Source organism: Coturnix japonica, chromosome 4 (assembly GCF_054131305.1).
Source record: "Coturnix japonica strain WE chromosome 4, WE-NBRP24, whole genome shotgun sequence".
Taxonomy (NCBI): domain Eukaryota; kingdom Metazoa; phylum Chordata; class Aves; order Galliformes; family Phasianidae; genus Coturnix; species Coturnix japonica.
The window spans coordinates 43985193-44000542 of record NC_140666.1 but is presented as its reverse complement, the minus strand read 5'-3'; the positions used below and the strand labels follow the sequence as shown (position 1 = coordinate 44000542).

Genomic DNA, 15350 nt, shown 5'->3' with positions numbered 1-15350 from the left:
AATCGGAGGAAAAATAGTATCTCCAAGTATTAATATTTATGTTAAAGATTTTTCACAAAAGCAACTGATGTAGATTGATTTATGAGAGATCATATGAGCCTTTCATTGAGGAGTTTAAAGAGATGACACGAGTAATTGGATAGTGGAGATTTGTATCTGGGCTATCTCTTAAGAGCAATCTTCTCTATTCAGTTTAAGAGAATAATAAATGGTGAATGGAGACGTAATGCCGATCCTGGCACAGGGTGACTGCGTACTTCCACTGCGTGAGCTGATGTTGAGGGTTTTCATTACTCACGCAGTGTAAAAACTTTACATTTAGTGAAATACTGAAGTGATTTTTGTGAAGTAATCATTTAAAAATACGGCGTGTAAGAAATAGCAGAAGCCTGTGAAATTGCAGCTTTCTAGTCAGCTGAATTTACTGTAATGCTGCCTTATGGCAACTTGCCTCTGCCAGTACAGAAGATACATACAAGGTGGGGGATTACCGTATAATCAACTGTTTATGCTTAGACACTGTTTTTCTATGGAAGCACCACTACTCAGTATTTGAGTCTTGCAGCTCTTGGTGTCATTAGCAATTATTTCAATCTCTTCTTAGTCTTTGGAGTAGTTCCTCATTAAGGAACTAGTTTTGACTTAAAATAAAATAGAATGGTAGGAGTAAAGCCCCTTGCAGAGGGGTATAATCTCGAGGTTTGGTTTCAGCAAACGTAGAGGAACTCAGGTAAGCATAATCACAGCTGTGGTTTGGTTCTGTCCTTGGTGAAGCCTGTGGCTAGGCTGCCCTTGCCTTCTATGGAGCAGGAGGCTGTGCGTGGGGCGTTTCCTTGGCTTGCTCTGGGAAGCTGCTTATCCTTTGTGGGATTGGGCTTTTTGGTGATTTACCTCACCTCACTTTGAGATTCAAGTAATTAGTAGATGAAGGACGTGTACTAATCAGCCATTTTCCTAATTACCTGAGCAGTTCCATTTTCTAACATGCTTGGAATTTACGTGCCATTCTCAAACGTATCTTCACTTTTTCAGTAACGGGGCTTTGCATCTAGATGAAGTTCATTGCTGCTCCAAAAAATTTTCAGCCTACCAAAACCAGTCATCTCATCTTCACCGTGTAAAAAAAACTGCATGCTATAATTAAGCACCTCTCCAGTTTTACATACTTTGTTTACCTGTTTTTAATAGCTTACTCTTACGGAGTAATAGTATTAGCAGCCGTGTATATTACAGTATTATAGGTAATTGCCATGAAGGACTAGAATTCAGTGGCTGCTGGATGCTCTGCTCTGAACGAGCCTTGAGACAGCCTGAATTGGGCCTGTGGTGGGTGGTGGTTCCACCCTTTCTCTTTCTCAAATGCTGGCATTTGGAGCAGTAGCGAACTGCCCGGCAGCTGGGATGGTGTGAAAATGAGTAATACAGGCTCTCCACTCCCAGTTTATTTATTTGGTCTGCCTTACTCAGGGGTCATCAGGATGTCAGCACAGTTGCGCTGGGGGACCAAAACTCAGTGTGTGTTTTAAGATGCTGTCTAATAGTATTGACTAGGGTGGGGGAAAACCACTTGCCTTGATATGCAGGAGGCCGTGAGCTTCCTTTGCTGCTCTGGCAGGCTGCTGACTCATGTTCAGTTCGCTGCCCACCAGGACCCTGGGGCTGTTCCCAGGCTGAGCAGACCCAAACTGTGTTGTTGCAAGGGGCTTTCCCTCCTTGCGTTCAGGATTGGCTCTTTATCCCTGCCAAATTTCTTCAGGTTCCTGTTGGCCCATTCCTTTTCAGTGGTGTCATGTTCTTGGCAGTGCTGGTTACTCCCCCTGCTCTGGATTCACCTGCAAGTCTGATGAGATTGCGCTGATGCATCCTCTGTATCATTGATACAGACGTTGAACAGGACAGGTCCCTGCAGTGATTCATGGTGGTTTCCAGGTAGAACACAGCCCGTGGACTGGTAGTTCAAAAGAAGGCAGGCCTGGACTGTAGGCTGCTGGTACAAGTCTGGGGCAGAGAACTGGTGCTGATTCAGAGAGGGGTGACTGTCTATGGGTACTTACTTCCTGTGGTGCCTATGGCTGTGAACTTTGTAGTGGCGATGCACTGCTGAATTTACTTCTAACTCTTGACTAAGATAGTCTTAAATTTTTACTGAAGGTCAAGATCGATTGTGCTGCTTGCTGCTAATGTGATTAATGCAAACCTAAGAAATGCCAGTTTAAAGCAATACGTGTTTGTTTGCTTAAATCCTTTGTGTGATTAACAGAAGAAGAAAAAAGAAGTCTAAGGGGAAAAAACCCTAATGGCTCATTATAAAATACTGCATACAAGATGCTGGTTAGTTAAGAGTGCATTAGAGGGACTTCAAAGACAATTTTGCTTATGAGTCTGCTGTTTTTCCATCATGTCTGCAGTGAGAATCCTTTCTAACACGGGTCCAGTTTGAAGCATGTGTGCAAGGCCAAAGCATTTTGTTTTTTCTTTTCCTCGTCCCAGTGGGGATCATTCTTCTCTCTTCCATCACTGTAAATTAACCCTTAACATTTGACTGTTTCATGTTCCTTTCTGATGCTAAAGGACGAAGGTCGTACTGCTCTCTTTAGCTGTGCTACTAGTTGAGTAGCTTTATTCAATCAGTTATTAAGTTTTTAAATTTTTGGTAGTTAATATAAAGGTCAGCAGCTTCTTCTGCATAAATTCCTTTAAACTTATTCAGGGCATCGTGCAATAAATGACACATTTTCTGTCTTTGGATCCCTAATTTCCAATCCCGACAGCCTCAGGAAATGAAGGAGTAGAGAGTTGAATTCATCCTTTTGCATGTGCTGCTAAGAGTGAGTTCAGAAAGGAAGTTCCAGTAGCAAAGTGCACCCATCTGAACTGCTGGCATCCTCTCCTGGTAACATTTAAGCTGTTTGGCTTTCTGACTTCTGCCAAATGTTCCACTGATTCCAAGAACCATCCACATGGAGCTGAGCAACTTCAGTGGTATTGGCAGAAATACTCAGTGTCTCTCGCTCCAATTAAAAGTGATGCAGTGATAGAAAATCTCTTCAGTGATTTTCGTGTGTAGCCTTGTGGGGTTTTTTTTTTTCACTTGGCGTTTCAAAGTGTTGGCTTAAGCAATTCAATTTAAAAACATGCAAAATGACCTCGTTCTGGTGTTCTCGTTTCCCTTCCTCACATACACTTTCATCACCTTGAAAGTTAGGATTGGCTAAACGTTATTTTTGTATCTTTCTTGCAGTATTGGGTCTATTGTTTCAATGTCTGTATGCTTCTTTGAAGAAATGATGGCCATTTATCCTGTACTATTTAGGGACCATAGCTGGGGAATAGGTTTTAATATGTCTCATGTTCTCTTGAAGTACAGTTCTTGAAGTAGAATCATCTTTTTCAACCAGTGATGCCAGCTGCTAATGAGCCTGAAGGGAGCATTTCTACCTGTTGGAAAGGTAGAAAGCCCTATTCCAGTCTGATAAGCAGAGTGTTGGCTCTTCTGACAGACCCAGGTTCCCCTGTTGGGTGTCTCCTAGAATTCCTAAGCAATCTTTGAGATTACTGCTTTGGAAGCATTCCCACTGCTCTGAACGACTGTGCCAAACACGCTCAGTAAAGGAGGATGTGAACTGGGGCACAGAAAAGGCTTTTTGAATTTTCTTATTTTTATCTTTCTAACTTTATTTTTGCTAGGAACTGTAAAGTATATCTGACCTGGAAGATGTTTGGCACAAGAGGTAAAAGTTGGTTTATTTCATTTTTAAATAGAGAGCCTTGCTGAAATAAATGGAGTTACGTGCAGTATTCCTGCTATTGGCTACTAGAGAGCTTGCTGCATTCATTCTTGGTTTTGGTTCAGTGTTTGGTGCTGTGGATTATTTTTTTTCCCCCTTACTATCGAAGGCAGTGTCTAGGACTGGGTGTGTGGGAAGGGAAGTTGCAGGAGAGCACTTGGATGTTTCCTGTTACATAACTGCTGTCAGTAGCCCATTCCTCCAACCTTGTTGCCAGAAGGAAGAAATACAAAAACTTGAATTCATTTGCCCTTAGTTGTTATCTCACTTGAGTGCAGTTTCATGACTTGTGTCCATCTGTAATATCTTGTGCTTCTTGGGCTGTTGCCCATCACCCTGCTCTCTAAGATGGATGGATTTTTCCAGAGGCTGCTTTCTTTGGAACTGTAGCTGAAATGATGGAACTGTGGAACCATTTGCAGCAAGAGCCATCAGACTTTTTAATGTTCTCTCCATTGGTATTGTGATGCAAATATATTCCCTCTCTTTTTTTCATGATAGTGTGCTGTTTGCAGTTGTATCACAGCAGTGGTGTGTTTGTGCCCTTTCCAGGTGAATAGCTGTTAATCCATTTTACAGACTGCTACTACTCTGGTAGCATCTGGAAATAGGGTTCACCAGTGCCAGGTGTTGACCAAGTGTCCATATACTGGTTGCACTGGGATCTGGTTCTGTGTTTTTGCAACAGGAGCTGCAGGTTACTGCAAAGTACACCATGATTTCATGAAGTCTGCATTAAAAGCTATCATAAAACAAGAGATTGGGTGAAAAGCTAGGAGCGTGGGCATAAGGAGCTCGGTATTGAGAGTAATGGTGAGAGCGTGGCACGGTCTCCCCTAGAGAGCAGTTGGTCCGCATGTGAATTGCAGTGACCTCGGGCAGTTAACTCAAGTTCACTCGTCCCTGCTTGTGGAATGATTGGTGTGCTTGGCCCAAGCGCTGCGCAGTGCTGCAGTGAGGTGTTTGTGAGGTTATTTGAGAGGCTCAGATGGATGGTACTTCTCCAAAGTGCTCATCGCACATTTAAGTTTCCTGCTACTGGAATGGGCAGCCGTCCTGCTGCCTTCTGTGGGAGCACAGCCTGGCGAGGAGCCTTTATAATATCCTCTATAATATCCTGTCTGTAAATCCAAAGGTCCCTTACAGTGCGATTATTTGCCTGCAGGAGGAGGAAAGTGGAGCTCACAGAACAACATTTTCACAGTTATTTTCTGTAGAGTTTACTTGGGCTGGTGTGTGTATGAAATTAGAAAGGAGGAGCTGGAAAGGCTGGGAATAGGAAAGATCTTTTAATGCTGACGTTACTGTTACAGTTTGGTTTTTTGCCCAGTTTTGACTGCATTCTTTCTTGGAGTTTCCCAGGTGGTATTTTCATGCTACAGTCATGTCCTGTGAGTTAACCCTTTCATAGATAACTGGCTGCCGTCTCTAAATGTGTGTCTTTCTATTATATAGAAATATTTTGATAATAAATGTATGAAATGAGAAGTGAAGTGAGAGAAGACAGGTAAAGGAAACATTTACAAGTCAGGTTTGCCGGCAGTAATTGTGGGATTGGGAGCATTAAAGCTCACTGGTCTCATATAAAGAGGTTTCTGGCCTTAGATTAGTAGTAATAGCTAATTTTCTTAATGGGGCTTTTGATTGACAACAGGGGTTCCCTCTACATTGTCCAAGCACATACACAAATAACCTGTAGCAGCACTGCGCTAAACAGCCTTTTCATAATGTCGCTGCATTTGAGCATTCCAAGGGAAAAGCTCAAAGGTCGTGCTGCTGGTTTATGGCTGTGGAGTTACCCCTGCACGAGGTTATGGTTATCAGACATTCCTGGCATTCCAGGTGTCCAACATTATAGTGCTTACATGCCAGTGCAGAACCAACTGCTGTGGCCAGGAAGAACACAGGAGAAAACGCTCATGGTGCTGCCCATTTCCACTCCTCCATCCCATAACCTTTGCAGCTGTCTTCTTTGCATTGAACTTGACAATGCTGAAGGGATAAATTATGAGGAAAGAGATTTATTTTTTTCTTGTATTCCTTTTGACTGAAGCGTTTGGTTTCTTTCATATTTTCTGCTGCTAAAATGGTGCAACAAAATGGACAGCTGTGTTCAGCGTGTTGTTTTTTTCCTTCACTGATGGTAAGTTGAAGGCAAAAACAGTTTATCATCATCAGAAGGAAGAGGAAACAGAGCGGCACGCCTGCTGGCGGTGTGACCTGGTCCTGCGGGCAGTGGGTGTGGGCCCTTCCTTCCCCAAAGCGTTCCTCCCCTCTGGGTCTCTGCTGCTCAGGAGCACCTGTAGAGGGACAGTGAGCTGACACTGGGCTCCTGTTTTTGTCCTTCTGGCAGTGATATATTTTCAACAAATCAAGAACAACAGTTACCCCCCAAAACATTTGGGGAACAGAGTAGAGTTTTCTGCTGCACTTACTGCTTGTCTCCTAAGCCAGTCACTGGTATTAGCTTGTTGTTTCTAAGCAGTGTGAATGGTTCTGCTGAATACCATGGATGGTTGTGTGCCATGGTACAGCACAGGAAGCTGAGCAGGAGCAGCCAGCAGGGGCAGTGGGCAGCCCTGGCTGGGCCCCGTGGCAGCACCACTAGTACTGAACGAGGGGAGCTCTCTGAATGAGAGCTAAGACCCATCATTCATCACACTGCTCTCTAGCAGATAATTTCTAAACGACTTCTGATTGAATTATAGAGAATAAACTGTTTATTCAGTACTCTAAAAAAACATTGCCCGTGCTTTTGTCCTATCTATACAAACCCGTAACTTGTTTGTAATATGGGAGATGTCATTCAGTACTAGAAATCAAGTGTGTGTTTGAGAAACAGCTGTGAGAGGTGTGGGCCCAGCAGTAGATACTGGATGTTACCCAGTTGTTCTGTGTTGCTGCAAGGCAGTGAGCTGACTTACATGCATCCCTTAATATAAGCACTTAACTGCATGTCGGTATGGTTGTTTTTTTTCTACCAAGAAATGCTTTGAAACCCAAAGCATATATTTATTTATAATCTACAGTCTGTTGTAAGTTTTCAAGGCCTTAAAGGAATCATGGTATAGAAACAGTATGCTATTAAAAATGGTGAATGTATGACTTCTTGAGAACTGGAACCTTCTCCCAGTTAGGGCAGGTTTCCATTCTTTGTATGTACATTTGACTGCTTTATTCATCTTTTTATTACCAGGAACGAAGCAATGTGAAATCTGGATGAGTGAGAATTGTGAAATGTGCCTGGGAAATACCTGCTGATGGAGTGGAGAAGTGTTTTTCAGCTAAATGTGCATAGCTGCACTGTGAATTCCTGCTCTGTGGTTAGTTTGAGTACCTGCAGTGCTACAGGCAGTGAAAGCACGTTGCTGCCAAGGTGCTGCTGCCAGCTACGTGTAAATGCTGGGTGTGCGGCTGGGCGTGCCTGCCTACCTACACCAGTGTGTGTGACACACAGCAGGCTGATGGGGCACCTGCTATGCTGGATATAGGCATCCATCAGCATCAGCTGATTTTACTGAAAGCTTTCACAAAGAATGGAGCAGTGTTTAATTTTAACTACTTGCTGACCGTGTTTTGCTGTTGAAAATGTGCCATGCCCTTGAAATGTGGGCATTTGTTCACTGAGAAAATGATTGTGGAAAGAAACCTTGTGAGCCAGGTGAACGGGCTCTTGACCTTTTGTTATTTGAGGACCAATTGCCACTGTAAGACCGGCTGCCACTACGCAAGTCCTTCTCAGATGCGTTCTCATGCCATGCAGATGCCCACTGAATAACTCTTTCACAATAATACACGTAATGAAGCCGTAGTTTATCTTAATAGCACCCTGATTAAAACAGAATGTACCTAAGCAATAGGAAGGTTGTACATAGTGTCTTGGGCTGGTGTCTGAATGAGAGGCACTGCTGTGCTGAGAACACAGTGTTTAGAAACTGAGATCCTGTCAACAGTCATGAATGGGATTTTGAAGAGAGAAATGGTGTGTGAGAATTGCATGGTTATAGACTTGAGTGAGCATGTAGGGAAGGAGCGTTCTATGAGCATGCAAACTCTGCCACTTTCTACAGGTAAATGGCCCAGTTACCACTTTCTGAAGTTAGGGAACGTGGTGGGGTTTTTCTTTCTTTCTTTTTTTGAATCCTTTGCAGATTCAGACACTGATTTATAAAAGAGAAAATCATCTTCCCAATGTAGTGTAACTGTGCTGCCTGTGGATACGGACCTCAGCCATTGAGAAAAGCACTGGTCCCCTTCTTACCGTAGCCTGCAGTGCAGGGATACCTACAGTTCTGCATGTGCTTGGCTACCTGGGCATTACTACTGAGTGTTTGTCCAGCCTAAATTTAGTTACCTTGTGTTGGGTCAGGAGCCTTGTATTTAGAGTCTCTATAGTCAGTAGGAAAAGAGGGAAACCTTCGGAGTGTGATTCATCCTCAAACTAAACAGATGTGCTGAATTCATCTCCATAGGGGAGCGTAAAGGAGTGATTTGGGTAAGTTAACTAACTCCCGAAGTTAATGAGATGAACTGCACCCCTGAGTTTTGTATGAGAAATCCATCTTGGGTGTCTGAATGTTGGGCAGCATATTTGGGGTGGGATGAGAAGATGGATTTATGAGTCTTCCAAATTCACAGTGCTTGGAGCATTAGAAAGTAGGGTTGAATTGATTTTAAGATCCAATTTGAACTGTAAATTAGGAGGTCTAGTAAAGAATTTAAACGCTTTTCTTCTTCTATTTTTACATTAATTTGCCTGACCAGATCATTAAAATTACTGTTGAGCAACTGAATGAAAATGAGAATGTATTAGTTATGCTTTTTCAGAATAAGTAAGAAATGAGCTGATGTTGATCGTATGTTCCTATTCTGTGACCTTGTGCTAACTGGAAGTATTTGTGAGGAGGTGTTCAGAAGTTGTGTCACTGTTGTGCCATGTGAGTAAGTTACTGTACAGCCTTCTCAAAGGGTGTGTGTGTGTGTGTGGTTAAGTGAGCCAGGTGTGGGTAGGTGTACATGTGGTCACTGGGTTTCTTCATTTATGTTTCAATAGATGTAACTTTTGTCTCCTCAGTTCCCAGAGCGTGAAGATATGTATTTTTTAGAGCAGTTGGGAGTCTTTTTTAAAATAGTAGTAGCGAGTCCTTCATTCTAAGAGAAGGCAGTAATGTGTATTGTGCATCATTATGTATCGTTCTGTGTACAAGAATGAATGGGTATGAAGTTTAAGCTGTATGACACTTCATATAGGTGTCTTACTAGATTATTGCTGTAAGGTAAAGAACACAAGGTCATTTTTGGTAGAGGATAGCTCAGATTTGAGAGTTTTCAAATGCATCTTGAAGTTGCTATAGAAGTTGAGTATTGACCCTAGATACAGTTGAATTCAAAACTCCAGGTGTTAACTGTATGTCAAGCGTTACGCAACAAAGAAAGTATTCTTGGAAGTCTTTTTAAAAGACATGAAGAAGAATCTTGTCGTAGTTCTCAGGTATTTTTGTTCACCTCTTACCAAGTGCATTTTTGTCCTTTCTAGTTGAGGAAAAGAGCCTCAGATTTGTTGTTTGCTTTTTGTGTTCCTCCTGACCATCCCCAGTTTTCTGAGATGTGACTGCTGTTACTTTTCTCTCTTCCCCATGTGCTTCATCCCTATATATTATAAATCACATCAAGTCAGTCTAAGCAAAACATCTCTAGTTCTGCTGGCACAGCTCTTCAGTGTACAGATAGAATTAGGTCTTGAAATATGCTACAGAAGTCTGCTGAGTTTAGAAGGGAGCAAAGACTTTGAGAATGTCTCAGAAATTATATCCTGGCCAGCAGTTACTGTGGGGCTGCCAGTACTCCAAAACTCTGGAGTTTCCTGTTGATAAAGTAGAGTCCTAATCATGATATGGGTAATATCCAGCGTTACAAGCACCTTCATTCTTAAGAGATCTTGGAGAGACATGGAGTCAGAGAAGAAATGCAGCAGAATATGGTGTTCCTGCACAGTATAATGTGTTGAAAATGTCATGTCCGTGAGTGTAATGCACACACTCATTTTGAATCACAGAATTGTAGGGATTGGAAGGGACCTCTAGAGATCATCGAGTCCAACCCCCAAGAATATTGAATAAGAATATTGAAGAATATGCACTCTGATGATCACAGAGGTGTGAAGTACAGTGAGTTGTCTATATCCTAACAGAAAGACAGCATTCATACTGTAAATTTCTTGTTTTTTTCTAGACACTGATTTCAGTAAGAAATGTTTCTTACATTTTTGTGGTCTCAAGGAGTATCTCAAGCAAGAAAATGCATAAAGTTGTCAATGTGCAACAACATTGACAGTCTGTCAATCCGTAGTTATGTTTCCATTTTACAACATCATCAGCCTCTTCATTAATTTTAGATGCATATCCAGGCTGTGTTCATGTCTGTAGGAATATTAATCATTAAAGATAATATGTGTAACTGCAGAATCTACTGTTTAAGATCTGAGGTAACTGTATTTTGAAAAACGTGGGTACAATGTTGTGCTATAGCTTCTCTGTGTGTAAGCTGTGTTTTTTCTCCTGGGTTTCCCTGAGCATCTATGAAGTGATTGGCAACAGCATAATTAGATAATGGAGTTACAGATTTTCTCCTGACTTAATTGGGAGCAGCCACTTCATGTGACACGCACATACATTTCTTGTTTCCTGGCCCTTGGGATGCTTTTCACTCCATTTGCTGAAATGGCAGCGTTGCGTTGCAGCAGTACAGGGTTGAGTAGAAAAAGATTGCTATTATGAGTTTAAGGCTAATAAATTAATCATCATTTGGAAGGAATTATAAAAATTAATTAAAATATATATATATTGGCCGTAAGTGAGAATACTTAAACTCAATGAATATACACTTAAAAAGAAACAGCCTTCTGATGACTAATTCAGCTTCATGGTACACTGAACATGGACTTCAGGTTTTTTAGTATCGGCGTTCTTTCAAGAGCGTGTAAATTGATAACCACCAGCTGAAAAGTATTGTGAAGTGCCTTGGAATATCAGTACCCTGAGATGCAACACTTAATCCTCTATTACAGTGCAATAAACCTCATTTTTCCTGGGTCATGGTTAATGAATGTAATGGCAGTTTGTCCATTATATCTTATTATGTCACTAATAATGATCTTCACTCAGATAATATTCCTTTCAGTCCTTGCTCTCTGGTATTATTTCCTTTCTAATTATATCTTATAACTCTCTTGGCTTTCAAGTTCTGTCTTGCATATTAATTGTCTTCATGTCATACTGATCTCACCCACTTGCCCTACGTGTTTATGCTGGGACAGTTTGGAGGGCCCAAACCAGCCTGATCTCTCCTTGTCCAGGTCGCTGTCCAGCAGTAAAGTCAGCATTTGGCTCAAAAACTTTGTGCTTTTGAAAGTCTCTGGTAGAAAAGAGAGAGTCCTGGGGAATGTGGCGTTTAAAAAATTCTAATTGCATACTAGCAGTATGTTGATAATAAAGCCTTCAATCTCTTGTCATTCCTATTAATATGGGTGATGTGGCTGGGGGTTTATCAAGAGGAAACTCAGTACTTAATACTTGTTTCTTTCCCCAAAGCCAACAAAACATCACGATGTTGAGCTTTGCTCAGCCTCAGTTAAGTTACCAAACTATTTCTGGTTGCAAACAGATTGTTAAAATGAAAAATGTTAATATGGTTCGTTTTTAGGAGGACACTTAATTAACATCTGATTATCCATTAAATAAAGATTGTAAAATATCTACTACTGTTAATTTTGTTCAAGTTCTTGAACTGGTGAGTGCTGCTAGCTGTGTCTCAGTTATGTTTTCTGTATTTTTTTTGTGGTCATTAGAAGAGATAACCTTGAAATCTTGTAGTGTCATCACAGACTCGAGGTTGAAGGGCCACTTCTTCAGAGGACAAAGAGGAGTGCTGTTTTTTTAAAAAGCTATTGGTTGCTTTTTAATTTTAAGCTGTCAATGTGAAATATGATGCAGGGAATTTCTCACTTGAGTGCCTGTACTAGGAAATATTTGGAATAATTTGTATTATGTTCTTGGAGTTGATGAATTCAGAAGGCTGAAATGGGGGGAAAATAATCAAGAGCCTAAACTTGAAGGGGGAGGTAGAGACAGAATATCTTCTCTCCCCACACTGTCTTTAGTTTGTCACACTAGGAATTAATACGAATAACAAGCAAGTTAGAAAGGGGTATAAACTTACCTTTGTTCCTTTATTTTTAGGTTAACAAAGCCCTTGTCATTCGCGGATTGTGTTGGGGATGAACTGCCGTGGGGATGGGAAGCTGCATATGATCCTCAGATTGGTGTGTACTATATCGATCACATCAACCGTAAGTATCAGATTCAGTCTGCCGTATTGATCGTGTAAAAAGACTTTTCACAATTAGACTTTCTTGGGAAGTTTCTTCAAGGATGACTGAGAGTAGGAAAAGATTTCTGATGTGAGAGTTGTAATTATAGTAACAGTTAATGATTTTCTGCCATCAAATTACCACGTTCGTGTGTGTAGGTTTGGGGTTGGTTGGAGGTGTGTTCACAGTTATTCACGTAACTCTTCATCTTTTTCTGTGGAGGAAGTCCATGTAATAAATGGTAAATAAAGAAGGTTTGCATCTGTTTGTACTGGCAAAGTGTAGAATGTTGAGTGGCTGTTAAATATTCAGTGATGAGCACTGATGGGTACGAGTACAGTCAGATACAAATAACCAAAAACTGACCTCAGCCCATCTATTGAAAGGAGCTATTAGTTCAGATAGTTTGGAGTGTGGGGGCTGCTTGTAATTTGTATGTGAAATCTGTCAGAGGCCCCATAGTTCTAAGAAAGTTGTAGAATAGAATTCAATCTATAAATAATGCTGTATTCTGTGGTAATTGGAAAGGGAATGTGGAATTAAATTTCTGGGGGAAATTTGACCTTTTGTGTAACGTTATTGGCTTCATAAGGCATACAAGAAAATCTGGTACAGGCAGGATGACTGCACCTACTTCTACATATATTTTTAATTGCATGCGAGTCACATCTGAACCATACTAAATTATAGCAGAAAGTTTTGAAATGCAGTGCATGGTTAGACGTATCTAAATGAATGTATTACTGAAAGCATTTGTCTTCTTTTTACGTCTTTGTTAGTCCATACTGATTGATGCCTTTCTCATCTTAGAAATGATCTTCAATAACATAATAGAAGGGATTCCATTTAGGATGCCTGAATGTAGGTGCCTGCACTTGCACTAGCAGTGCAATGTACTCAAACAATATTAAAGTGTCTGCGGCTTTTTGAGATACTTCAGATTAGCAGAGACACCTGCAGAGGATCACTAGATAGGGCAGGGGTGGCTGAGAGACCAGTGGTCTTCAGGAACAAAAGCTGAAGAGGAGGCTGGTTTCCCAGAGGCATCTTAAAAGTATGCGCGCATGAATCAAGGCTGGGATGTCTAAGCTGCTGTTGTAGTCAACTGCTATCTTGTCAATGCAGCCAGTGTATTCAAAAGTGTGATTTAAATGACTGGTTGGTTGTCTGCTCTGCCACTGAGCTGATTTAAGCTCCTTTGATTGGGTTCAGCTGTAAGCCTGATAAATCAAGATTGGCCAGTTTTACTGGCCACAATAGATGTCCAGATTCCTCAGACAAAACCATTAAACCATGAGCAGGAAGCTAGAGCTTAGCACAAAAGACTATAAATTCAGAGTGTCTTACTTCTGGTTGTTGCCTTCTTTTATGTTAAAAAGTGAAGACCTACTGCACTCCTTTTGAAGGTGGGACGTGACAGAAGTTCCAATGTTGTAATGGAAGAAACTTCTAAAAATTCTGCCAAATTTCTGCATTGAAAGGTGAAATTCTTCAAATATTACACCACAGAATTGCAGGGATTTTAAGGGACTTCAAGAGATCATGGAGTCCAACCCCTTGCTAAAGCAGGTTCCCTACAGTAGGTTGCACAGGTAGGAGTTTTGACAGGTCTTTAATATCTCCATAGAAGGAAACTCCACAACCACTCTGGGCATCCTGTTCCAGTGCTCTGTCACCCTTACTGAAAGCAATTTCTTCTACGTGCTTATATAGAACTCTGTGTGTTCAAGTTTTAGGTCATTGCTCCTTGTCCTATCAGTACACACCGCCAAGAAGAACCTGGTCTCATCTGTATGCCTCTAACCTCCCTTTAGATATTTATAAACGTTTATCAGACCCCTCACGGTCATCTTTTCCCCAGGCTAAATAACCCCAGGTCACACAGCCTTTCCTCATACAGGAGATGCTCCTGTATGTAGGAGGCTGTTTTATCATCTTTGTGGCCCTCCATGGGACTCCTTCTAGGAGGTGCCTGTCTTTTGAGCTGTTGAGCTGAGATCTGGATACAGTAATCTATAAATGTGGCTCCAGCAAGACAGAGCAGATGGGGAGGATCAACTCCCTCGATGTGCTGTCCATGCCCTGCACCTTGGGATCCCATTGACCTTCTTGGACACAAGGGTACACTGCTGGCTGTGGCTGACCTGTTTTCCACCAGGACACTGAGGTCTTTCTCCACAGAGTTCACCATATGAATCAACAGATCTTAGAACAAAAGCTTGTACATGCCTTCCCCATCTGTGTAATTAACTGCCTTAGCCCTTTACTTTCCCTTCTCTTATACAAATTTGAGAAAAGCCAACTGTCCTTGATTGCCAGTGGCAGCTCAGTTTTTCCTCCTGCAGTAAAGGGTAAGAGCTGGCTGTGAGCAGTCTGCAGTCGTGAATGCTCCCTTGAACTTGAGAAACTGTGCATTTGGTGTCAATATGTTTAAGTATAACTTTGTTTTACTGTTATCTTGTATATTTTTATGTCATTCTTTTAATATATTTACATTTTTTTCTTGCTCTCTCTGGTTGCCTTGGGACTTTCTTGTGATTCAATGAGGTGATGTAACCCACTTCAGGAAACACTGACTGAGGTCATTATTTTATGAATGTATTACTCCAATTAGGAATCTTAATGTGATGCTTTCAGCCTCAAGGGAGACCAGATTACAGGCCATCTGTCAAGGCAGAGCGTGCATATGATGTGGGTAGCTAATACCCTTAAGAACCTAAATGCTCACCCTGTGATTCAGTAGCACCTTTTGTTCAAAGGATATTACTTTGTGACCAGGGACTAAGGAGTTCCTTTTGTGTGGGATTCTTCTTACTGTGGTTTGGGAGAGTCCAAAGATTTTTAGCATGTGCTGTCACTCTTAAAATTCTCATTGCACATGTGTACTTCAGGTCATTTTCTTTAGCTTTCGATTTTGCTGAATAATATGGTTAAAAAAGCAATACAAAAAGTCACACAAACCTCTTATTCCACTTGATTTCATACGTCTACAGGCAAAGCCACCGCTTTCATATTTTTCCAGTTTTTTCTACAGGGTTTTCAACGTCAGCCTTTAAGTGGGTGCAAACATTTGTGCTCTTTAAGATTAGGTTTGCAAACACTTTTAAGCTGATACAATCTCTGAAAGAATTGGTCCTGCTCTGTTGCTACCTCTGGCCTTTTGTTCTGTCTCCGCAATGTTTTTGCTTATACTG

The 15350-nt window shown here is 41.3% G+C and overlaps 1 protein-coding gene across 3 annotated transcripts in view; it reads left to right on the top strand.

Moving 5' to 3' along the window:
- Window positions 1-15350, top strand: part of WWC2 (WW and C2 domain containing 2) — an 84066-nt gene that overhangs the window by 14153 nt on the left and 54563 nt on the right. For all 3 annotated transcript variants that reach the window (XR_001554899.3, XM_015861415.3, XM_085545082.1), the window contains exon 2: window positions 12026-12135. Coding sequence is in view for 2 of the 3 variants with exons in the window: in XM_015861415.3 (XP_015716901.2) it covers window positions 12026-12135 (110 nt within the window). In the remaining variant the exon portion in view is untranslated. The remainder of the gene's footprint in view (window positions 1-12025; window positions 12136-15350) is intronic.